Source organism: Pagrus pagrus (assembly GCF_965226575.1).
Source record: "Pagrus pagrus genome assembly, chromosome: 9".
NCBI classification, from domain to species: domain Eukaryota; kingdom Metazoa; phylum Chordata; class Actinopteri; order Spariformes; family Sparidae; genus Pagrus; species Pagrus pagrus.
Genome location: NC_140193.1, coordinates 1,241,224 through 1,267,814, shown reverse-complemented (window position 1 = coordinate 1,267,814; position 26,591 = coordinate 1,241,224). Strand labels below are relative to the sequence as shown.

General features: G+C 41.3%; 1 protein-coding gene across 1 annotated transcript; it reads left to right on the top strand.

Annotated features, from left to right (window-relative positions):
- Positions 1 to 23: 23 nt before the first annotated feature.
- On the top strand, positions 24 to 26,591 carry LOC311262626 (interferon-induced protein 44-like). The gene is made up of 9 exons (XM_084362182.1): positions 24 to 111; positions 566 to 598; positions 1,245 to 1,262; positions 1,372 to 1,405; positions 4,800 to 5,001; positions 5,672 to 5,830; positions 22,571 to 22,739; positions 25,693 to 25,793; positions 25,939 to 26,591. The coding sequence occupies exons 2-9, from the start codon at positions 574 to 576 to the stop codon at positions 26,098 to 26,100; spliced, it is 870 nt and encodes a 289-aa protein (XP_084218308.1). The 5' UTR covers positions 24 to 111; positions 566 to 573; the 3' UTR covers positions 26,101 to 26,591.

Below are 26,591 nucleotides of genomic sequence, written 5' to 3'. Positions count from 1 at the left end.
AGAGGGAGGATCCTCAATATAAACCTAAACTAAGCGTATATAAAGAGTCTTTTCCTTTTGTTTACTACAGATCTACAACATCTACAAGTTTTCCAGACGATATCTACACTGGTGAGGATGTTTCTGCTTTTAGATTAAAAACCATTGCTTGTCATTTATAGACTTTAGATGTTGTTTCAACAAAGTATCAATACATTGAAAATGTAAACTTTGCAATTAATGTGAGTTTAAAAGTGAAGTTTTTCAGGAAGGTTTTGAATATTGTCTTGAGGTTTTTTTCTCAATGTCTTTCTGCTTTATGAGAAGCACTTTGAATTAACTCAGAGTTGAAAGATGTTGTATGAATAAACCAATTTAAATTCCTGTTAATCACAGTGTTGTTAAGTTCCCTCTACACAGACCCAGTGATAACGTCGATGAAGAGCTCTGTAGGGCCCTTTTACATTTTCACCACTGTCCCTCAGAGTCCTCCACTGTGACTGAGTGAACTAATCAAGATATTTAAACATCTGTCACAGGTGTGGTTGTTGTACATGATGTTCTTCATGTCCTTCTCTGTCTACAGTTGCATTCATGGGGTCAAAGTCTTCTACTCCTGGTAAGATGTTTAATTAACTGCAGCACACGGTCCAAAAATCCAAAATCAAAACATAGCTTAGTTTAGTATATATAAAATGCAGACTTACAATGATGCTGATGTTTTGAATGTTATACATGCAATTTCTATTCAATTTGATAAATTCAATCAAATCTGTTTCTTTTAAACAAATCATTAAAATAAATCATAAATCTGCTTCTTATTTTGTCGATAAAGGACACACTCGCACAAAGCAGTAAATTGTTATTTATCATGGAACATAAATATGCCATAAAAACACGTTAGATTACCCTATAACACACCATTTCTTAGTGCGGGTTGAAACCAGGTGAGATTTTGACTCTCATGCACCCTAAACAAAAAAGACTTTAACAACATCGTTGGCTCAGGTGAGTGTGCCTTCAGTAAGTCTGTGTGCTTCCTTTATCAGTTTAACTTCAAGAGCACCTGGAGTTTACCAATTCTAACCTGAGATCACCTGGTGTCTCCTTTCACTTTCCATTTCTGTTTCACACAATTACTTTGTATTTAATATTTACAAAATATGTTAAATATATAAAACATATCTTTTAAATATTGTTTTAGGCCACATATGTAAAGTATTCCATCTTATACTTAAATATTTTCTAAATATTTTTCTTTACAGCGCCGCCGCCTTCTCCCAGTAAGATATGAAGTTGATTTCAGACATTAATTATTTATTCATACAAAATGAAACATGTTCATTTTTCTATTCAAATATTTACTTATGTCTGACACGATTTCCTCTTCAGCATTCAGTGAACCATGGAGGAAAATAAACTGGGGGTGAGTTAACTGAAACGTGTGGTGACACTTTAACAACACAAACACACACGAGTGTCCTCAGCAGAGTAAACTGGGTCCAGCTCAGTGTGACGTGAAAACAGTGTGAATGCTTTATTAACTCAGACTCAACAGGTGTAGGTGAGCTTCAGTACTGACCAGTCACAGGGGGATGGAACCCCTGTTCATTCCAATGAAAGCTGCTCAGAGGCTGGGCCGGCCTATAGGGATACCTGTCTTGCCCAACTGGTTGTGTTCTCTCTCTCTCTGCTGCTCTCTGGCGCCCTCTCTTCCTTTTTGTCTGTTTCTTTCAGAAAGACACACCTGACCAGGTGTTGCAATTTCCTGACAACATTTAAGGGGGATTGAGTGGAAGCCTCACTCTCTCTGAAGCCACTGCCCAGCTGACACCGATAGGAAGAGATTTTTCACCTTGCGTCTCCTTTGTTGCCTTTTCCCCCTACATGTTTTCAGTGCTGGGGCTTTTGTTAATTAGTTTGTAGTTTAGTTTTGGAGATCACCAGCAATATCTTTTTCGGTTTTTCTTTAGTTAATCTAGGATTAGATTATTTTTCTTTCTTGTTTAGGTTAGATAGTGCAGCTGGTAACCAGAACGATCGTGCATTTTGTGGTAAAAGCATGAAATTTGGTACACTTATAGTCAAAGGCATTCTCAAAAGATTTGGATATGGAGCCATCATGAATTTTCAACATGGCGCCCATGGCAGCCATTTTTCAAAATGGCCGCCAGCAACAACTGTTTTCTTATGAATGATGTATATAATATGGTATTTCAGACTTATTTACCATACATAGTACTTGGTAAATGTCTTTTGGATAATTTAAATTTGTCATTGAATATTCAAGAGGGCTGACATCCTTCAAGATGGCGGCTATCACTTTTATGGCTGTCTGATATGGGTGATCTCGGTGTCAAACCAGTATATATATATATTTTTTGTATTCAAATTTTGAACTTTGCAATTGCCCATAGCTTCCTTCTACCTCCTGGTGACCACAGTAGTCACACACTTGGTGACTACTGGTGACCTATGACCCTTGTTTATTTGAAAATGGCAGCCATATTTCCGAAATAAAAATTATAATTTCAAGTAAATTATCATCTAATCCCAATAACCCAATAATCTAAAAAAAAAAAAAAAAAAAGAAAAGTAAAAGAGTGGATGTCGAAACACAACCAGGGCACACTGGTGATACCACTGCTGTGAAACTCAGCATGGGGTTCAGTGCCAGCTAAATACACTCCTCTTAATAATGCCATTTTCTGTATTTAATGTGCTAGTTGTGGTCATAGCTAAGTGGTAGTGTAGTTTAGTTTCCTAAATGCTATCTAATTTTAGCCCCACATCGACTTAGTTTACATAGTTAGATGTACATGGTTAGATAGCCGCACCTGAATGGACAGGATGTGCCAGCGCGGGAGAGCCGAGCCAAGGGTAACGGGGCTTTGTATGATTTTCATATAGTTACCTGGATGTGTACAGATCGCACAGGAATTAAATGGTACTGGATGAACGATCGGGCTAGGTGTAGGGTAATCTTATCCGAACCTAGTTGTATCCCATACTCGAATGTGTTTCCCTGTAGTAAAAGGTGGTATATAAGGATAACCCCTCGGCCTTTACTGCAAACATAGTTTTTCTTGTCTGACAAAATGTCGAAGAAATTCCAGCTTGTGAATTTTGATGGTCAAGGACCATCACCTTCTTGCACAGCCAAGACTGACTGGAATCTCTGCATTATATGCCAAGAGCACACGGCAGAGGCATTGAGATGTCCTTTGCAGTCCAAGCGAGCAGAAAAGGGAAGTGGCTATACTACAGCCCCAAAGGATATACCACAGGAAGTAATGGCCACAATTGAGAGGTTTGTGATCTTACTCTATGACGGAACCAGCACATGTACAGAAATCGATACGGCAAGGAGGAAGTTATTCGCAAAGAGGCACAATGTGCAAGCAATCCCCCCTACCAAGGCTGCCCTAGAAGAGCATGTAAAGAGAGCTGTGTACCAAGGAGGGCATGTGTGGGGTACAGTCCTGGTGTCAACACCAGAACTACCTTCACCATGCGAATGGGGCTGGTCAAAGTCATCTGAGGGGGACTATGAACCCTTCTGGACATGTCTACCAGATGCAGGCCAGTCCAGCTATGAACTTATCTCATGCAAATGCAAGAAGGGTTGTGTTGGGCAGTGCAAGTGCAAAAAGTCCCACTTACAGTGCACAGCCCTCTGCTTCTGTGAAGGAGAGTGTGAATAGTCTTCCGTGTGATAGACCCTATTTGCCTTGCTTAAAATGAGTGTTATGGAACATGGAAAGAAGAGTTTTAGAAATTCTAAAGTTCGTATTAAAATTCTGCATCAGGAAAAATGTATAATTTCACACAGATCATCCATATCTAACAAGTTGGCGGCCATTTTGAATTTTCAATTGAAAAGTTCCACTATCCAAAAGACATTTACCAAGTACCATGTATGCTAAATAAGTCTGAAATATCATATTATATCCAGGATTCATAAGAAAATAGTTATTTCTGGCGGCCATGTTGAAAATTAAGGATGGCTCCATATCCAAATCTTTTGAGAATGCCTTTGGCTGTCAGTGTACCAAATTTCATGCTTTTACCACAAAATGCACGATTCCTTTACATTTTTGAACTAAGCTCTTGCACTAAGAGGGGATAGCTGGGTGCGACGGCCCACTGCGTGGCTGGCCCAGCGATTTCCCCCTTTTGTTTATTTCGGCTGGGTACTCCAACCTTTTCTTTTGGTATGTAGTTTTTACTTTCTTGATTTATGAATAAAATGTGGTTTATTCCTTGATTTGTTTGTCTGAGTATCCTTTTGAATGTGTTACATCCTCTCGGGGAGTTTTTCTATTAGAGGGTCCGTAACAGAGGCCATGAAGAAAAAAGCTTGACTTCCTGTCTGCAAAGTTACCTGGATCTTCTGCACTGTGGAGCCCAAAGAGCGGAAACACTGGAGACTTCTGCCGACTGAGCGGCTAACTTCCTGTTCAGCCTCTGATTACTTCAATAGAGATAAAATAATTTAATGTTGCAGCTTCTGGGCTTTCCAAATGTTATCAGACTGAATGGATCAAACTGAGAGTGAAACGAGTCATCTTGTGGAGGTTGTGACTCAAATAATTATCCAGGGTTTTACAGCAGCTTCCTTCACAATGTCATCTTATAGGAAAAGTCTTTTTGGACCTGTGTTTTGTGTTTATTATATTGTATACTGTTCTATTTTAACAAGTGAGTTATGTGTCTGTGGTTTTATGACAGATTAAACCAAACCAATGGGTCTAATGTTTGTATTGTTCAATAATAGAAATATATTGTAATCTAAAATCAAATGTAATCTCTTCTGACAGAAACAAAGGGGTGGATCTTCAGTATGTGCAGGAGTATCAGCCTGAAAGTGACGACATCAAACATCTCAGGATTCTTCTGTACGGACCCGTCGGCGCTGGAAAGTCCAGCTTCATTAACTCTGTCAGCAACATCCTACGAGGCAGAATGAGTATTCCTGCTTTGGCCAGTAACACCACCTCTGACAAAAGTTTCACCAAAAAAGTAAGAAAACTTTATATTTCTTTTAATTATCGTCAGCAAATGTAAGTTGGTTCATTTGTATTCATCTGCATCACATCAGAATTATTTATCTGTTAGTTTGTTGAATGAAGTTCTCAAAACAGACATCAGGATCTTCTTTACTGTCCAAGTTTGTGAACACATACGAGGAATCTGACCCTGGTTTTTAATAACCTCTCTAACAAATACAATAGTGCAATGGAATAAATATTAAATGGGTAATGTAATAGATTAGTTTATCATACATGAAGTGGGTGGTTATGTACAATATACACATGAAGACATCTATATACAGTATATACAGTGTGCAGGATATATCTTCCACATCCTTTACAGATGGAAGATACATATTGTACATGTTAGAGTCAGTGTGTGAGTCAAACTTTAAATGTATATGAGTAGATGTTTTGGTGTTAGAGGGTTTCTGACACTGTATGACTGATTTTAATGTTTATCAGAGAGATGATCTGTGATACACTTATTGAATTTATCTCAAACTGAACCAGAATCTGAGACGAACATTAAAAACAACCAGGATTCATATCGATGTATCCAGGCACGTCATGAAACACACTACAGTACCACACATCTGTCAGTGACATCACTGTCACTAAAACAAGCATTTCATCAAGTGTTTGTGTGTCTGTTGCAGTATGAAACTCATAAAATCAGAAAAGGAAGAGAAAACCCAAAGATATTTTATCCTTTCGTCTTCAATGACATCATGGGTCTGGAGGAAGAGTCTGGCTCTGGAGCTCGTGCTGAAGACATCAAACTGGTCTTGAAGGGACATGTGAAGGAGAAATACAAGGTACAACATCACATTAATACACTTTTGACACTATCAACCACATCACATACATTTTGATGGAAACATACTGTCACCAAGATCATGTTCACTATCAACATAATAATGAATGTATTATTGATTAACTAAAACCTTCAGAAAATTTGATACAACTTTTCACAGCAGTGCTGACGATAGCCGTCTCAGGTTACCACCCAAAATTGGTGCCAATTGAATCATCTGTTGAAGAGAAACAGAAACACAGAATGCATCTTATTATTGGCCACATGGTGGCTCTGTTGTTACCATGCTTTAAAATGTCGTGCACATGCTCAAGGTGAATTTGTACATCTAGTTTAGTCTTCTTAAAGGCAACAGTTTTGCATAAATATCATGTTATGTTGTATCTGTAGTGACCCCTGGGGGTAGAACTTACCTGATCTTACACACTCATGCTGTGTGGCTTGATGTACAACATTCCCAGATTTGGTCCTCAGTAGATTAAACACTGATGAGTTGGGGCCTGTCAAGTGCATCAGACCATGCCCTCAAATGTTTCATAACCAAACACAGACACACAGTAAGTGATATCAAAAAACAAGTGCAGAGGGGTGCTCGTGGACTCTGACGAGAATGGTCGCTTAGTGTGGGGGCTCCTGCAACTTCGCACACAAAACCATTAGAAACCTTCTCAAACCCTTCTCACAAATCAAAATGAACATGTCAAAACCTTTGTCGGTAAAAGACTGTGAAATTTTTACCAAAGTGGCACGCAAGACAACTCTACAACAGGAGAAGACGATTTCGTCGACTGAGAATTCAGAAGCTAAGAGCATGGCGGCCGCAACCGAGGTGCTGTCTGAATTAAAAGCACTCCGCTCAGAGTTTGGAACGAAGCTGGATGGAATCGGCAACTGTCTGGGAGATATGGCAGCCACTATTTCCACAGTAGAAAGCAGCCTGACTGACATCAAGCGAGATGTAAGAGACAACGAGAGACGCATTGACGAAGCAGAGAGCCGCATAGCTACGGCAGAGGAAAAGCTAGCCAAAACTGAAGAAGCACTAGCCGTGGCTACAAAGAAGATCACATACCTGGAGGCGAAAACGGATGACCTGGAGAACCGCGGTAGGAGAAAGAACATCCACATCTTCGGTCTCAAAGAGGGCGCTGAAGGCAACCGACCGCTTCTGGACTTTGTGCATGACATGCTGCCCAAATGGCTGGATCTGGTCATACTTGCCAACCCTCCCGATTTTCCCGGGAGAGTCCCGAATTTCTTGCCCCTCCCGAAATTCTCCCGGGGCCACCATTCTCACGAATTTCTCCCGATTTCCACCTGGACAACTATATTGCTACACCATCCTTCACTGGGCGCCGTTTCCGGCCGAACAATAATAACGGTTACACCTCGAAGTCAAACGCGGCTTGATACCGGACTCTGCGCTGCAGCTGGCAGGCTTCCAACTCTTCAGAGCGGATCGCGACACAAAACTTTCCGGTAAAACGAAAGGTGGAGGTATCTGTTTATACATCAACAGTGGCTGGTGTAAGAACAGAAGAAGAAGAAGAAGCAGAAGAAGAGACAGGTGCTGCCCATACCTACGCTCCTTCAAGGGCTGTGCTACTGGCTGCGAAGCATTGCCCCTTCAAATACAACCATGTGTAGAGGAGTGTTGTTGTTATGGATATTGTTATGGTTAGGGAAGAGTATCCCCAGTTCTCTGTCTATGTATGTACCCGTATCTGTTGTTGTATAGGCTATGTTTTAATTTCCTTTTGATGATTACTTTTATTTCTAGCATACATTGCATAGATTGATGGCTAATCTATGCAATGTATGCCTTTTTTGTTTTGCACGGGTACTGTGGACAGCTATTTAATTTGTCACTTTACTTTGTTACTGTGGACTGTTATTTTGTTTGTCAAATAAATGAACACTGAAATTCAAGTATTTCATTTTTCTTTTTTGTGTGTGTATAATATATATATATATATATATAAATCCCCCCCCCCCGCGGCCCTTTTGAATATCTCCCTAATTCTGAGGTCTCAAGGTTGGCAAGTATGGATCTGGTAGCGGACAGGTCCTTTATACTGGAAAGAGTCCATCGTACGTTGACTCCGCCAAGTCCCAACCACAACAGAGCTGTGCTTGTCCACTTCAACAAATGCCAAGACAAGGAGTCTGTACTGCAGTCAACCAGACAACGGAGCATCACCCATGACGGATCCAAACTCACTTTCGTCCAAGATCTCTCAGCGGAAACTATCCGACACAGGCGAGAGTTCAACGGTGTTAAGCTGTTTCTTGACATGGGGAGCTTTCTCGGATTCCAGCACCATCCGTGCAAGCTGAGAGTGCTCTACAGCGGGAAGATTCGACTGTTTTCTACACCGCAAGAAGCCGAGGAGTTCCATTGCAGCATAAGTACCAGTTAAATTGCATATTGTTCGGGTTTGGACTTTACAGCTAAGCTACACAAGGAGGGGTGAGTACGTTTACATCCGTGCATGCACTCCTAAAGTCTAAATCCCTCATCTTTTGGTTGTTTTGTTTCGAACAGGAGCAGATATTACTAAGAATAATTAGATGATTTGTTTTCCGACTCTCCAATCATTTCCTAAAATGAGGGAAATTATTTTTTATGTGTTTTGCTCTTTTTCTTTCCCTGTCTCCCCCCCTGCACAGCCTGCTGTTATGTAGAGCTAATGCCATCCTAGGGATTTGAGCAATACCTTCCTCTTCTTTAAAATATAGTAGATAGCCTAACTTTATTTTATGATGTGTGCATGGTTGATGGAAACTTACCATCTGCCAGACATGTTAGGGGTTCTAGGACAGGTCTATTTTTCAAGCTATACAAGCAATAAATGAGGAACGGCAATAATAGTTCATAAAAACCTACCATTCATACTTGAAGAACAATATAGTGACAACAAAGGCAGATATATACTGATTCGGGGAGTACTCTATGGCCAGCAACTTACATTACTTAACATCTATGCACCAAATGAGGATTGTCCTAAATTTATGACTGATATGGTCTCCTTGTTTAACCAGTATAATACAGACTTTGGAATTATTGCTGGAGACTTTAATTGTTGCATTGACAGTAACCTAAATAAATCCTAGCACCTTATGTCAAATCCTAATGCATCCAAGGCCTTAAAGATGGCCTCTATCGATGCAGGTTTTTACTTTACTAAACAGCAATATCATGATTATGGAAATAAACCCAGCAGGCTCTTAGTGTATCAGCTTAAAAAAGAATGTGCTGACCGTACAATAAAATGCATACGCAATGCAAAGGGTCAGCTAAAATATGACAATGAGTCAATACAATCTTCCTTAATAGATATTTATAAGCAATTATACTCATCTGAAAACCTCTCTATGTTATGTTATGTATCTAATTATAATTGTATACATTGTGATCTCGTTGATCTGCTCTGTACATGCGACATCTATTGCACGTCTGTCCGTCCTGGGAGAGGGATCCCTCCTCTGTGGCTCTTCCTGAGGTGTCTTCCACATTTTTTTTTTCCCTGTTAAAAGGGCTTTTTTTGGGGCAAGTTTTTCCTCACTCGAATCGAGGGTCGAAGGACAGAGGGTGTCGTCTCTGTACAGATTGTAAAGCCCTCTGAGGCAAACTGTGATTTGTGAATTTGGGCTATACAAATAAAATTTGATTTGATTTGATTTGATTGACATTAACATGTTTTTAGAAAATGTATCACTCCCCTCCATCTCTAAAGAAGATAAACAATACCTGAACTCTCCATTCACCTCAAAAGAAGTGGAACTCCAGGATTAGATGGATACTGTGCAGAGTTCTATAAGACCTTTTGGCCACAGATTGAACCTCTCTTTATGCCCATGGTTATAGATTTCTTTGAAAATGGGACCCTTCCCGAATCAATGAAGACAGCTATCATATCATTGGTACATAAAAAAGATAGACATTGCAGAATGCACATCATTTCGTCCAATTTCGTTACTACCAGTTGATTTTAAGATTATTTCTAAATTAATTGCACATAGACTAGAAAACATTCTTCCTCAGCTAATTAACCCCAACCAGGCAGGTTTTGTAAAGGCACAATATGCAACAGATAATATTCGAAGGCTATTAGACATAGTGGACCACTCGACCCTTCACAACCAACCAGCTACGGTAATATCCCTTGATGCAGAAAAAGCGTTTGATAGGGTCGAGTGGTCATACTTACTTCAGGTTTTGGAGAGGTTTAATTATGGCGATGGATGTATCAGTTGGATCAAAGCAATGTACAGTAATCCACAAGCTCAAATATGTGTTAATGGCAATCTCTTAGAAAGATTTAACTTACACAGAGGTTGTCGACAAGGATGTCGCCTATCCCCGTTTTTTTTAATTTAGCGATCAAACCCATGCTGAAGTCATAAGGACAAGTGAAGACAAGTGAGGTAGCACATGAGCTCGCTGCAGGAGTTACTTACGAGGGCTCGCCATCTGTGTCACTGTGCTGCTAATGTTGGATTTATATTCTGGAGGTAAACACAAATTAAAGCTTAACTAGATCTTTCCACCAAGAAAGTCATCCCACGCAGTATCATCCCCCAGAAGCTGACAACCAACTAGCTTACCGGACACCCAACCACCTCACCGGGCCCAGTATTTGGGCCTGTTCCGGGCAGAGGTGGACAGAGTACACAACTTCACTACTTGAGTAAAAGTACAGATACTCCTTGTCAAATATTACTCCAATACAAGTAAAAGTAGCTTAGTCAAAATATTACTTAAGTAAAAGTACTAAAGTATTTGCTTAAAAAATTACTTAAGTAAAAGTATTAAAAAAATATCTCAGGAAATACAGGAAAGGAAAGTAGCTTAATGTCATTATACAATACACTGATGCGATTCTGCTACAGACATGTTTATAGCTCAAAAATAAACAAATAAAGACAAGAAGCCTCAGAACACAGACTCAGCTGCATTCACCAACAAGTGAAATATATACTATACTCACTCTATGCTACTCTCTCTCTCTCTCTCACACTCACACACACTCTCTCTCCCTTTCACACACACACACACACACACACACTCTATCTCTCTCACTCACACACACACACTCTCTCTCTCTCTAACACACACACACACACACACACACACACACACACACACTCTCTCTCTCTCACACCCACTCTCTCTCTCTCTCTCACACACACACACACACACACACACACACACACACACACACTCTCTCACACACACACACACACCCACTTTATCTCTCTCTCACACACACACACACACCCCCACTTTATCTCTCTCTCACACACACACAAACACACACACACACACCTAACCCCTACCTTGGACTCTTTGATATGAATTGTATAAAAAACATGAACAGAAAGTCAACTCAATCATTCAACTGCACTGCAACAGTTGCCATAATTTTAAAACGTTTAAAATGGCAACTGTGATACTACAAGCACATACAATTACGTTTAAAATGTGCATCTGCAATTTAACCAACATTGTGCTAGCTAACGTTAGTAACAACTTTACATACCGCGACGTGCTTTTTCAGGTTGGAGGACGAGTATTTGTCGGCCGTGATATAATTTGTTCGCGATAAGCACAACAAACATTTAAACTGAAACGAATCAAACGTGGGTTTGAGATAAGGCCACGGGTGCTCGGTGGGAGTTTCCCCAGTGTTTCTCCAGTTTCTTCCTCCATTTCTTCGTATGGCATGACGCAGTACAGGTACGGCAATACAACTAAGACAAACCATACGCAAATCAGCAGAAACAGTTTATTTTCTCTGAATTTTGCAAAAAAATAAAAAATCATCAGCTGACGTAAGCTCAAAAGTAGCGAGTAACGAGAGCATCAATAGAAATGTAGTGGAGTAAAAAGTACAATATTTGTCCTTCAAATGTAGTGGAGTGAAAGTAAAAGTGTCCCCCAAAAATAATACTCAAGTAAAGTACAGATACTCAAAAACTGTACTTAAGTACAGTACTCAAGTAAATTTACTTCGTTACTGTCCACCACTGGTTCCGGGTAAGTCTCGCCTCCTCTCACCATCTAAACAGTCTGCTATATGTGCCTCTTCAACGCCGTGGACTCCAACTGGAGTCCTCGTGTGTAAGTCTCCACTGCCTCCCTTAAAGTTAACGTTACAATAGCGATCCAGCTAGCCACTAGCCAAACAAGCATAGGCTACTACAAACACCGTTGCTGCCGGAGCTGTTTTCTCTCTTTCCACAGCCACCATCTGCTCCAACCATGGCACCATCCACTTCACCATCCACCACCACCCCCTGCGATGATTGCCGGAAAGCAGAAACACACATCACTCACCTCAGCGAAAACATCAGACGACTTTCAGACGAACTCCGGAAAAAAGACTCTCTCCTCACCGACTTCATTGACACCACAGCCACACAGTCCAAAATCGTCTCCTCCATGAACTCAGCCAACGGCGACACTATGCTCTGGGACCCTTCTTTATCACCCTGTCACCGGCCCTCCCCGTGCTCAACCCCCAGCTCACAGGCCCCCTGGTCAGTGGTAGTGGGCAAAGATAGGAGTGGGCGTCCTCGCACTGCCTCGCCTCCATCCCTCTACCTCACTAACCGCTTTGCCATGCTACCGCCTGATGTCCCTGTTAGCCCTGCTGATGTCTCCACGGCCAATGCTGTCCCAGGGGCTGGTGCTCCTCTTCCCCCTCATATGGAACCGGACTCTGTCCCAGCTGTGGCAGCAGTAGCAGCGGCGGCAGTGGTGGAAGCTTCTCCACCAGACGTGTCGACTCCTCCGGCGGCAGCTGCGGCAACGGCGCTCTCATCTCCGGCCGCTACGTGGTTCAGGTCTGGAGCCAGACCTAAGGACTCTGCCAATTTTCCACCAAACCGGTCCACACACCTGCCGCTCTGGACGGATGTGGTCCGTGGCGAACATTCGGCCTCCTCTCAGCAGAACAAACAGCTGGGGAAGTCCTCCTCCTTCCACCGCAGGTTGCTGAGGGAGGCTGTCAACAGGCGCTCTGGTGGTCTTCCCCGCCCTCAGCTACCGGAAGAGCTGTCTCCAAAACTGGATCGCAGCCCCACATCTGGAGCTCTGGCAGCCACTGTGGATCTCCCATCCTCCTCCTCCGCCGCCACTGCTGCTGCTACTCCTGTCCCCTCTCACACTGCTGTGAACCAGGAACCCACTCCTCTCTTCCCCCCCACTGCCCTGATTGTCGGTGACTCCATCGTTCGGCACATCCGTTTTGTGAATGCGGTCACTCACTGCTTCCCCGGTGCCACCACCGCCAACATCCTGGAAAAACTTCCTGGTATCCTGGAGTCAGCGCCCTTAACAATTACAAAAGTAATCGTTCACTGCGGCACGAACGACACCACCCACACGCCATCGGAGATGACAAAAGTTCACTTTTCTCAACTTTTTAATCTTCTTTATAACTCTGGAAAGTCTGCATTTATCTCTGGCCCACTCCCCACAATGGGCCGTGGTGATGTTCGTTTTAGCAGGATTCTCTATCTCCATACCTGGCTCCAAGCCGTTTGCGCAGCACATAACATCTGCTTTATCCACAACTTTGACATGTTCTGGGAGCGTCCCTCCTTTTTTGGGCGAGACGGTCTACACCTGAGCATGTTGGGATGCCGCATGCTCGCTGCCAAACTCCGGCATGCTGTGCCAACGTGCACACCTGTCCATCCGTTCTCTCCTTTTCTCTTTCTCCCACACTCAAAGCAAATCACCAAACAATCATTCCTCGTTCTGGTGATGACAGCAGCTGCGCCATTCGCTCCTTTTGGACGCTGAGATTACGTGAGCCAAACCGAGTTAGGAGGTCGGTTGACCACTCTGTGTTAATCCCTGTGTTGCGGACTCAGAAACTTTCAAACGTCACTCTCAAGCTCTCCCTCTTCAATATCAGGTCTCTCACGAACAAAGCAACGTTTCTTTCCAAATTTGTTGCAGACTCTAGCTTGGACATTGTTTTTCTTACTGAAACCTGGCAGCAGCCTAATGACTTTTTTCATTTAAATCAGTCTCTGCCGCATGGGTTTGTTTACATTGCTAAACCACGCACTTCCGGTAAAGGCGGTGGCCTCGCCCTGATCTATCGCGAGAGTTTGAAAATAGTCCTCATTCCTGTGAAAGATTCACCATAAATAAAGTGCTGGCTGTGCAGTTAAAGGGACCTGTACCCACCATTATTGTGTCTGTCTATTGTCCACCTAAGGCCTCTTCCACCTTCATCACTGAACTCTCTACTATTTTAGCAGATCTATGTGCCATCACTCCAAATATCATTTTAACTGGGGATTTTTATATTCATGTTGACAATCCTAATGACATCTTTTCCATAGACTTTATCTCCACACTGGATAGTTTTGACCTCACTCAGTATGTTACATTTCCAACACACAATAAGGGCCATATTTTAGACCTGATCTGCTGCTCTGGTGTTGTCCCATATAATCTTTCCGGTACAGAACTTCCATTGTCAGATCACAAATTCTTAACTTTTGATGTCAACCTTCCTGTCTGCAAATCTCGCCAAGACCGTATCATGTCCTTCCGTAATATTAAGAACATCAACATCACAGAACTTAACAGTCTAATTTCTATGTCAATTTCTCATCCACATCTTTTCTCTGTTACTGAACTTGTCGACCATTACAACAGCACACTACTTACTGCACTGGAGACCCTGGCTCCATCAAAAACCCGCACAGTGACTTTTTCTAGGACTGCTCTATGGTTCACCTAAGAACTCCGCCAACTTAAAACAATTGGTCGCGGCCTTGAGTGCCTTGCCAAGAAAACTGGACTCACTGTTCACTCTCAAATGTACTCGGACCACATCACCTCTTACAAGACTGCTCTGAATGCTGCCAAATCTGCCTTCTACTCCAACATCATCCACCGGGATGGAAACAATACCAGGATTCTATTCTCCACAGTAAATAAACTACTCAAGCCCAAAGAAACTGCCACCCGCTTCACATCAGCCCTTCAGTGTCAGCAATTCCTGGACTTCATCAATCACAAAGTTTACTCCATACATCACCATCTCACCCCCTGCCTGTCTTCTCAGTCAAACACTCCTTGGCTCAATGCTACTGTCCGGCCCACCAGTACCCTGTCTGCCTTCCATCTTCCCTCGAATCAACAGATATCTCAACTGATCATGTCTTCCAGGTCTACTACCTGTCTACGTGATCCACTTCCTACCACGTTGGTCAAAGCTTGTCTCCCCACACTCTCCTCACTCATCACACAAATTGTGCACTCCTCCCTGTCAAATGGTATTGTTCCCTCCCTAATCAAAACTGCTTCAGTCACACCCATATTAAAGAAACCTGGCCTAGACCCGAATGAATTCAATACCTATCGCCCTATCTCAAACCTCCCATTCATCTCAGAAGTTATTGAACATACAGTAGCTTGCCAACTTCAAGACCATCTATCAAACAATAACCTCTTTGAGCCTTTCCAGTCTGGTTTCCGTCCCAATCACAGCACAGAAACAGCTCTCACTCAAATTACAAATGACCTTCTTTTAGCAGCGGATTCTGGTCTACTCACCATCCTCATACTCCTAGACCTCAGTGCCGCCTTCGACACAATATCTCACACCATACTCTTAGGTCATTTGGCCGGCACTGGGGTCTCTGGCATTCCTCTTCAGTGGTTCCATTCTTACCTGTCTGACCTTTCACAGTTTATCCAAGGAGAAAATACCAGATCATCACCCTCACCACTCCCCCACGGTGTTCCACAAGGTTCTGTCCTCGGTCCCCTACTCTTTATCATCTATATCCTCCCTCTTGGCAATATCTTCCATCATTTTGGTATCCACTTTCACTGTTATGCTGACGACACCCAAATCTACATCACCACCAAACCAGACGCTACATCACCACCTACTGCCCTTATGGACTGCCTGCAAACCATCACAAACTGGATGTCAAACAACAAGCTCAAACTCAATGGCAATAAAAGTGAAATTCTTCTTCTTATTTTGGACAGTACCCTCTCATTCACATCTCAGATCAATAACATCTCACGCACAGCCTTTTTCCATCGCCGCAATATCTCCAGACTCTGCCCCTCCGTCACCCAGCACTCCATCGAAATCCTTATAAATGCCCTGGTCACTTCCCGTCTCGATTATTGCAACTTCCTCCTCACCGGTCTACCACAGAAACTCATCCACTGTCTACAAACCATCCAGAACATCGCCGCCAGAATCATCACCCGTACGAAGTCCTCGGATCATATTACACCAGTCCTCATGCAACTCCACTGGCTCCCTGTCCATCAACGTATTCATTACAAGCTCCTTCTGCTAACATTCAAAGCTCTCCATAACCAGGCCCCCCGTGTATCTCTCTAATATGCTACACCCTTATATCCCACCCCGTTCACTCCGTTCCTCATCTGCGGCCCTGCTTTCCACCCCTTCATTTTCACTCACCTTACTGGGCGCTCAGGCTTTTAGCTGTTCTGCACCTAGACTCTGGAACTCACTCCCACTACACATACGCACTCTGGACTCCATCGACACCTTTAAATCCCACCTCAAAACACACCTTTTTAAGTTGTCCTACTCCCTATAATACTCTGTCCCCCAACCGTTTCATCCACCTTACCTATTTATCTAGCCACATTGTATTTTCTTTGTATGTATTTATATTATGTGCTATTGTATTTTATATCTGTTTTGTTTTTTGTTTTCTGTTTCTTACATGTAAGGTGAACTTGGGTGTTAGAAAGGCGCCAACAAATAACATTTATTATTATTATTATTATTATCATCATTATAAATTTCTGGTATTCAGATTGGGACAACAGATAATAGAATACCATTGTATGCTGATGATATCATTCTGTACCTTACCAATCCAGAGAGATCAGTCCCAGTAGTATTAGATCTTATTGACAAGTTCGGAGGGATATCAGGTTACAAAATTAATTGAACAAAATCCAATGCTTTCCTCTTACCAATATCTGACAAACTCAAGAACATTCCCCCTTCACATGGGCACAGAATGGACTCAAATATCTGGGGGTGACTGTATCACCTAAACTCAAAGACTTATTTAATCTAAATTATGTCCCATTACTCCCAAAGTTTAAAGAAGAATTGGAATATTGGAATCTACTCCCCATTTCATTCCTCGGAAGAATTAATGTTATAAAAATGAACGTACTGCCACGCTTCAGTTATCTGTTTCAGTCACTCCCATGTTACCTACATGCATCCTTTTTTAAAATCTATAAACAAATTGATAAGCTCCTTTATTTGGAAAAACAACCCACCTAGAATATCCCTGAAGACTAACTAAATCCAAAGATAAGGGTGGACTTGGACTTCCAGATTTTCAATAATATTACTGGGCAGCCCAGACAAAGGTTGTGATAAGTAGGGTGCATAAACGTAGAACTACCCTTTGGACAAACATAAAAGAAAAAATTAGTCAACCCATCTCTCTGACCTCCCTACCATTTGTTAGTAACATAAAATCCCTTCATTCAATACTCAAAACATATGTGATCCTTTAACACTCTGGCCTGGTAAGATGTTAAGAAGTTCTGTGGGTCTTCTGCTAGATTTTCTTTTTTAGCTCCTTTATCCTCAAACCCGGACATGTCATCCTCAATCGGAAAGTCCTTGCTTACAAAATGGACAGATCATGGTTTACACAATTTTAAAGACATATTCAATGAAGGCCACCTTAAATCTTAAAGGAATAGTTCACTCTAGAAACATTATCGACTCACCCTCATGCTGATGAGAAGTCCGATGTAGTTTCTTATTCCTCAGAGTGCAGCTGGAGACCCGTGGGGGTACCCTCCGGCAGCAAAAATCCATATAACGGGCGTCAATTGTGTGAAAGACCGAGCGACACACAAACACAAGAGGGATCTGCCTGCACTAGTGATTTGAAACTTTGAAACTCACAGCTGGATGTAAATACCGGTGTGTATCTATCGCGAGTCTCGTTGATCTGTCTGGCGCAGCTTCCGAAGTGCAATCGGCTGTGAGGGAGACTCGCGTGCACGCGGGAGCGTGCCTCCAGGCAAATATAGTATAGTGACTGTAGGCTAGAAAAATGTACTTAATGACGTTGTTACGAGTAAACTCTGGATGTCGCCACTTCAGGACACTTGGGTTGCAGCGGACGAGCAGTATGGAGGAACATTACAAAGTTTTTGTGTAGTTTTATGGACCTTTTCGTCTTGGGCACAATTAACGCCTGTTATATGGATTTTTGCTGCCGGAGGGTACCCCTACGGGTCTCCAGCTGCACTTTGAGGAATAAGAAACTACACCGTACTTCTCATCAGCATGAGGGTGAGTCGATAATGACTGAATTTCGTTCTGAGTGAACTATTCCTATAATGTCGGAAATCCCTAAACAAGACTTTTATAAATATTTACAAATTTATCACTTAATTACAACTCTAGAAAGATCCTGGACGGTTGTGTTTGGGGCTGACAAGTCTGAAAGAAATTTTGAATAGTGTTACTTCGTTGAAAGGGCAACTCTCTTTGATTTACAATACTCTACTAGACCATCATAGTTCTTCCTTTACTCCACTTAGAAATATATGGCAAAAAGATCTGGGGCCGTATTCCTAAAGACTCTTAGTGCAGAGTTGCTCCTAGTGGCCAAATTCTTAGAATCATGATGTTTTCTTAGAATTTCCCCTAAAAGTGAAGAGTAGATCCTAGTAAAGATAAAAGCTATTCCTAAAGAATCCTAGCTCTTAAGAGAGCTCCTCAGGTGAGATCTGTTAAGAGCAGGGAAGAGGACTTTTAAGCGACTTAGGAGTTCCCTAAGCAGAGGACAAAATGGCGGACGGAAGAGACAGGAGAGATATTCTCCAAACACTGGATGACAGTGAAATAATGAAGTTAATTTAATTAAAGTATAGTTTACTATTCATCTAACAGATATTTTTTTTTATCTGAATTATTATTTACAATTACACAGTCTTCATAAGATTAGATTCTATGATTAAGTTTATCGATTTGAGGGTCCATCCTTTGCCCATTATCACCAAAAGTATGTTTTTTATCTAGCTTTTAGGATCAACCAATCGCAGCTTTTGAAATGATGACTCATACCTAGCAACGGGGTCAACCACACCTCCTCACTAAGATAGGAGTTTCTGTCTATTCCTTGCTCAGAGTTCTGAGAATGTTCTGGAATCACTCCTAAGCTAAGACTCCCTGCTAGGAATTTTTAGGTTAAGTTAGGAGCTCTCTGAGAGGATTCTCACAATCTTTAGGAATACGGGCCCTGGGATGCAACCTAAGTGGAGATCAATGGGATGCTATATGTCAAATGTATTAACATAACTGTCCTGTAATAAAATAATTGACCAGAATTATAAGTTTATGTACAGAATGTACCTTACCCCAGTTCGTTTACACAAGATATATCCTAATTCTTCTTCTAAATGCCATTGTTGTAAAATATGTATAGGATCTGTCATTCACGTTTTCTGGGAGTGTAGACAAATAAAACGCTTCTGGACAGAGGTACATGATCTGACTGTTAAGGTCCTCCAAATGCCACTGGACATCTCTCCAGTACAGTACCTCTTTGGAACAGAACTGGACAAGACACTAGACCCTATTTCAGCCAAACGGATTAGCATAATATCATACATAGCAAAGAAATATATTCTGCTGAACTGGAACAAACAACAACCTCCAACCTTTGATTTGTTCATAAGAATTCTCAACGAGACATTACGATTGGAACAGTACGGAGCCCTGGAGGTGACATGGATGTTTTTTTTTTTAACTCATGCGTGCGACTTACTATCTCACACGTGCGAGATAGTAAGTCGCACGCGCAAGTAAAAAAAAAAACCATCCATGTCACCTCCAGGGCTCCGTAGAACAGCGTACTTACTCCTTAAAAAATAAAGGGGATATTTTTCTGAAGACTTGGAAACCTCTTATGGACCTCTAGCAATTTCTATATTATATACTTATTTCAACTACTGTATGTGTAATATGTTGACCACAAATGCAGTATTTTTTTTCTCTTCTTTTTCCTCTATTTTTCATTTATGTTTAATGATTTGCTTTTTATTTGTGTATCTGGTGTTATGTTTGTTCTATATGTTCTATTTGTGAAAATCAATAAAAAGATCATTGAAAAAAACCCAGAGTGCATAAGATCTGATGAAATATGTGCCAGTGGCAGGAAAAAAAGGCTTTTCCAAAAAACCCGAAATTGCTGAAAATCTTCTGTAGGTCCAAATGGGCGTGACTTCTATCAATCAACTCTAAATGCTTCATAACTGAAATCTGGTGGAGCTTTTGAGTGAACCAATCAGTCTTCACCAACAGAAAATACTGGTTTAAAAACAGACTGTATACTGTACGTACCACGTAACAGTCAGACAAACAATTAACAAGAATGCAAAAAAAGGCCAAGGCACAATTTTCCTGCACAATTGCACAAAATCCTGCAGTCTGTTCCTGTTTCTGATGGTGTGTGACCTGTACCAACAGACAAGCGAATGTGAGGACTGGGTCAGTAAATCAAGAATAAAACCTTTTTATAAAAGTACTGTCAACATTAAAACTATGAATCTCATGATAAAAGTATAATCAGCTTGTCAACAATCACAATGCTAAGATAGTTATACTGCTGCACCAACTCAACAATGTGGTCATTAATAACAGATTCATGATGTTTGGTTCAATAATGAATTTATGTTTTTAGGTCTTCTGAAAATGTGACCAAATCTGCTGAGTCAAAAATATAAACACAACTATATGAATGATCAATGTTGGTGATGTAGAAAGTTGTGTCATACAGCATGAAGCAGGGCCTCTTAACTTCTTCTGAGTGATCCTGATTGAGAACAGTTGGTGATGTTTTGATAGGCTTGTCTGATGCACCATCAGCCACAAACACTACAATGGGAAAGTCTAAAGAAGGGAGGGGTAAAAAAAAATAAATTTAAATACATTTTTTTTTTTTAAATCTGAATTGTCAATTGTGATGGTAATTGTTAGCATGAAGTTGACTGAGCGAAAAGGGTGGAACTAAACTGCAGTAGATATTGACTGTAGCTTATAGGCTTGTTAACACTGTATATCCAGAGCTGTGTAGCAGACTAATCACCAGGCAGCAGAGCCAGAGCTCAGTGTTATATCTGATTATTTTCTACATTTTATATTCTCCCCAATTTCTCAGTTATGGTCATGTGCATGTTATTTATGAGATAGCCTCTTAAGTTGGCACCAGTGCACCAGATTGATGCATTGAACTTTAAAATGTGCACATTTTCCTCCATCACAGAAAAATTAGAGCTGAAGAAAACATTGGAACTCAAGACTGCCATGATTTACATGTTTTTATACGTGTATGTAAACTTCTGACCATGACTGTATCTGGTTTGATCTTTGTGGAGAAGGATTCATACTGCAGCAGGATAATGAGCCCAAACACACCTCAAAGCTTTGACACAACTACTGAAGACCAGTGAAGACCAAATAGTCCTGACTGTCCTCTACAGTCACCTGACCTCAACCCATTCAACATTTATGAGGACACATGAAGACTGACAAAGCCAAAGACTCTGACATCACAAGAAGCTTTGTGAACACTGTCAGAGCATGCTGGGATAACACGAGTCAGCAGGTTTAACACTAACTTGTGGGGTTTGTGCAGCTCCAGTTAAGTGTCATTAAAGCAAAAGGGGGACAAAACAAATACTAAGATATTCTGAGGTTCATGGAAGTTTCAACTTCACTAAAATTGAAGTATTTTGACTGGTGGTCCAGTGATGTTATGTTTTCCATATAGTGACTCCCCGGGACCCACAGGTGGTCAATTTAGTGGGTCTCAGGTAAATTTACTAGGCCCCTTACAAAATGTGTGATTTCTGAAATAATTGTGGCATTTGATGTTATATGGTTATAATCATGGTTATATGCTTGATGAAAATGTATCTGAAAATTAAACGAATAAAATCCCAAATCTAAGAACAAACACTGGCATTTCTTCAGCTGCCCCCTGAAAGTTGATGAGTCAGTCAGTCGGAGACTGATTTTGTCAGTCAGAGCACAAAAACAGGATTAAACAGAAGCTTTCAAAGTACTCAGGGGTCACATCTCAATGAGGAATTATATATAAAGGAAACCATAAATATATTGTTTATATTAGCTGCTGCACTAGTTAAAAAAATCAACATGACAACATATGATGGTGTTTAACTGATGAGAGAAGCTGCAATAGGGGGGCAGCTAATCCTCATTTGGCCCAGAGCCTCAAAATGTGTAGCACCAGCCCTGCTCTAACAGCGCTGTCTGCAGCTGATAGGAGAGATGTTCTGTTGCATGCTGGGATTTTATAACTGAAATATGGGCAGGACACTTTGACTTCCTCTGACTGTGTAAATCTGATGTTTTTACATCACAGATGGTGAAGAAAGGTTTTAAAACCCGAGTCTGAGGCTGCAGATAAAAACATACTGATCAGAGCTGATCATTCTTGACAGTGACCCACTTAGTTTATTCACCAAGACCAAGTTTGTGGCTTCGATTGTTGAAATCTGTGTGTAGAGGATCTGTCTTGGACGGTGCAAGTCGTCCTTGTTTTACACTAATGTGTCTACAACTAAGAACATGTCCACAGACATTAGTAAGAATCCTGCAGTCGTTTGTGTTCACGTGTCATAATTGTGTTTTACATTGTCTTCCAGTTCAATCCTGTATCTTCACTGTCCAGTGGTGATCCAGGCTACAACCCAGAACCGTCTGCAGATGACAAAATTCATGTTCTGGTTTGTGTGCTTTCTGCTAACTCAGCAGAAATTAAGGAGTCAGTTCTGCAGAAGATGGCAGCCATCAGAGAGGCAGCCAGTGACCTGGGTAAGACTGATTATATAAATATCTGAGGGATTTAGTCAAATCTGTTCAGTCAACATTGAGGAAAATCTTTTTACTTTTTTACTATTTACTATGATACCAACAGTTTAACAAACACATGAGGTCACCTTCCATACACAGTATCTGAACTTCATGTCAGCTCTGGGTCAGTCGTCAGGCACCAGCACTGCTTCATTTCATTACACAAGTCATTTTATGAATAACTTGTCATAGTTGGACAGAGTCCATAATACAACAATCAACACGAAGGACATATAAAATAAATGTTCACATTTGTATCAGGAAAAAAGATTGTCTGCTTTATCATTGTATTGTTATAGAGTTGCAATCAAAACTAAAAAGGAAATTCCTGAAACAAAACCACAGTTGTGAATGCTGGCTATTGGAAAGCTGATGCTGAACTAAATTGCTGACTTAAATTTATTGAAGTCAAATTTGAACGGGGTTTAAAGAGTCATAACAGTCAGACTATACTATGGGATGGAAGCTGAATTGTGTAACTTGAGTACTTGGGTGACCGTTGAAAAGGGTCAATTACTGTGAAAGGGACTGATGAGCGGTCTGAAACTCCCGATGTATAAGATGGGGAACATTTTGACGTTTAAATGAAGCTTCTGGCTTAAAGAAGTTGTCGTTAGAGTTTACAACTATAGTTATAGTTGTACAAAGTATAAATGGCTGGACAAGAGGGAAATAAATAAAAAAAACAAAACAAACTGGGAGATGTTACGCTTGGTTAGTAGAGTGTAGACCCAAAAGCAGACAGTGAGGCAGATGAGTAGGGTACAAGGTAATTTACTGACTTCACAAGGGATTTGCAGGTGAAGGCGTTCCAGACAGAGTCCCCATCTGGGGTGTGAAGGTGGAGGTGCGGTAGCTCACGGTGGTGCTGGTGGTAGCGTGGTGAGTTGAGACTCTGGTGAGCACAGGGCAAGGCTGTTGGCTGAAGAGGTCCAGAGAGCTGGATGGCTGGAGCTGGAAACACTGATAGTAGGCGTGCAGGTGACGAAAAACACGAAAAACGTTAGATCTCCAGGAGAGAAACACTAGAAGTCTTACTAATTGACAATCTAGCAGGAACCATGTACTGCATCTAACTGACGAAATCATCTGGCAGCAGGTAGTGTGGAGAGCAGGGCTTTATCAGCAGGTGCTGATTGCCAACCTGCTGCAGGTGAGTGTGTTTCAGCAGCTCCGGCGAGTGGTAAGCTTCGCCAAACACAAAATATCCACATCAGAATCTGACAGAACATGACAGGAGAATTGATTTTATATAGATATTAGTTGAGGTTCACGTCTCAAACTCATGTGTGTGTTGTTGAACATGTGACCAATGAAGAAGTTAAGACAAGTGACGTTATTTGCTTCACTAGATAGTTTTATGCTCTCTGTAAAACTGGAGGCAGCCATAGATTTATATAGAAGAGCTAGATACCTGACGCAAAGATGCCGTCCATTCAAGCCATTTAGAATTACTGGCCCAGCACACACGGCAAAAAGTTTCCTGGCTTCTGCGTTTACTTCCTGGTCATGAGCCCCATTGAATGTGTGTAGTAGTGTTTCCTCCGCTGGCCCCGCCCATAACTTCCTGCCCTAGAAAGAGTCATAATCCACCTTGTTTGCAGTTCTTGGTGTCCTTTCAACAGTTTTACAGACGTCTCTTTCATAATGAAGGTCTGTGGGGAATTTTGCACTGCAATACTGTGAATGGCCACCGGGCAGATTGGAAGCCCGCTGATCCAACAGTGTTGATCAGTTTACTGCCAGAGCAACATGCGAGTGACCAGCACAAATTACAAACTAATGCACACACACACACACACACACACACTGTCCTTATCGATACTGAATATTTGAATTGATTTCAGTACTCATTTCTCTGTTCGCTCATTCTTTAAGCCAGAAACACTTTTCAGATATTATCATTTTGTCATCTTTGATGCATTATGAGATTTTTTTAAAGAGTAACTAAACCCCCAGGTTTTGGCTGAGGTGCATCTGGGCTGGAAATTCAAAAAATGCCTTGATTGTGGGCGGGGCTCCAGGAGCAGTTAAGACAAGCCCAGTCACTCTGTGCAGCCTCCAACAGAGGCCCTGCCCCCTCCCCGTCCCACACTTTCGTTATGTAAGCTGCCTCCAAAACGTCATCGGCCTCCATCTCAGCCAATAGCAAAATTCGATTGTAATAGCCGGGTTTCAGCCCATAGAGGGCAGTCACTCTTAAATTTTTACAACAAAATACACCAAATTGAAATACTTTGAATAAAATGTCAAGAGTTGGACCAGAATCAATCAACAACACTACTTCATACCCAAATAGATTTGTTTTCGGCAGAAAAAAGTGGTTTGGGGGTTTAGTTACTCTTTAAGTTTTCAGTCCCATTCTGTCATGAATGTCATTTCAGTTTCATTTTATGTATGTTCTGCGTGTTTTCTAGGTTTTTCTGGTGTCTGTTACCCTCCTTGTTTTCTTGTGCTCCTCATGAACCTGATTTTTCCTCTACACCTGCACTGCATCTCCTTTATTAGCCCTTCTCCTCTCTCCACTGTTTTTCCAGCCTATCAGCCCCTTCATATTTCTAGTGTTTATCCATTTATTAGCCTCACCTGTGTTTTCTCCACCTCACTCCACCTGCACCTCATATTTTTAGCAATTGTCAGAGAAGAGTTGTAGATTTTTATAGGTGTATGTGCTATTTTTATTTTATTTTGGGTTCCTGGCAGCTTTATACTATGTTAAATTAACAAAGTAAGAAGTCAGACTCAGAGAATGTATGTATGTATGAAGTCAGACTTTTGACTTGAAGTGGAGCTTTTCTGTCTCTTCTTTCTGGAACAGCTCCAGGATGTTTAGTTGTTTGCGTTTGTTGGATTTTATCAACAGAAACTCAATAAAAAAGATGAGCTGATCGACTGAGTGTGTTTCTGTCTGAAGGGATTCCCCAAATGGCGATGATCACCAACATCGATAGAGCCTGTGGTGAAACTGAGAAGGACCTGAAGAATGTGTACAAGAGCAAACACGTGAAGAAGAAGGTGAGTGTGTTTCCTTCAGTCTGTACACAACTCATGGGGTTTCACTTTATAGTCCAAATACTGTCAAAGGTTACGTGAGCACAAAAACCTGCTGAGGTTCAAACTTCACGTTGATTTATTAACTGAAATGTTTCTTTAACATCAGATGAATGACTTCAGTGCAGCAGTGGGGATCCCCGTGAACTGCATCTTTCCTGTCAAGAACTACAGCGATGAAATCGACATCAAAGATGATGTCGACAGTCTGATTCTGAGCGCACTGAGACGAATGATCGACTTTGGCGACGACTTCATCAACAAAATATGATCAGCAGGAGGCTATAACTGAATCCACCTGCATGTTTTAAAGGGATGGAGTTCAAAGGAAAATGATAGTTTATCATAACCTGGGTTTTATCTCTACAGCTCAGGTCTGATTAGGTGGATTAAAGCTTAGCTTCAGCAACTACATCAGTAACATCCTGCTTTTACATTAATGCACGAGTGACAATAACCTAATGACATCAGAATAGTGCAACAGTCAGTTATTGCAGAACACTTTTCATTCTTTAACTATATTTTCCTGATTATACTTGCACGCTTTTACTGAAGTAACATTTTCAGTAATGGGACTTTCATTTCTGGTGTAATTTTGTCACAGAGAACATAAACTAAAATATTTGGGCATTTTAGAGGAGAAGTAAATGACCTATTAGGTAATAATGATGTGCTCATTGTATTTCACACTTGTAATCTGCTACTAAAACGTAACATTGCATACTACTGGAAAAGTTCAATAAATCAGATGCATTTGTCTTT

Bases quoted from the DNA above. Each gene is read 5' to 3' on its own strand.
- LOC311262626 (XM_084362182.1), top strand. From the start codon at position 574: ATGGGGTCAAAGTCTTCTACTCCTG. The intron at 1,406-4,799 runs GTGAGTTAACTG...CTCTTCTGACAG, and splicing joins TGGAGGAAAATAAACTGGGG to AAACAAAGGGGTGGATCTTC. The intron at 25,794-25,938 runs GTGAGTGTGTTT...CTTTAACATCAG, and splicing joins GCAAACACGTGAAGAAGAAG to ATGAATGACTTCAGTGCAGC.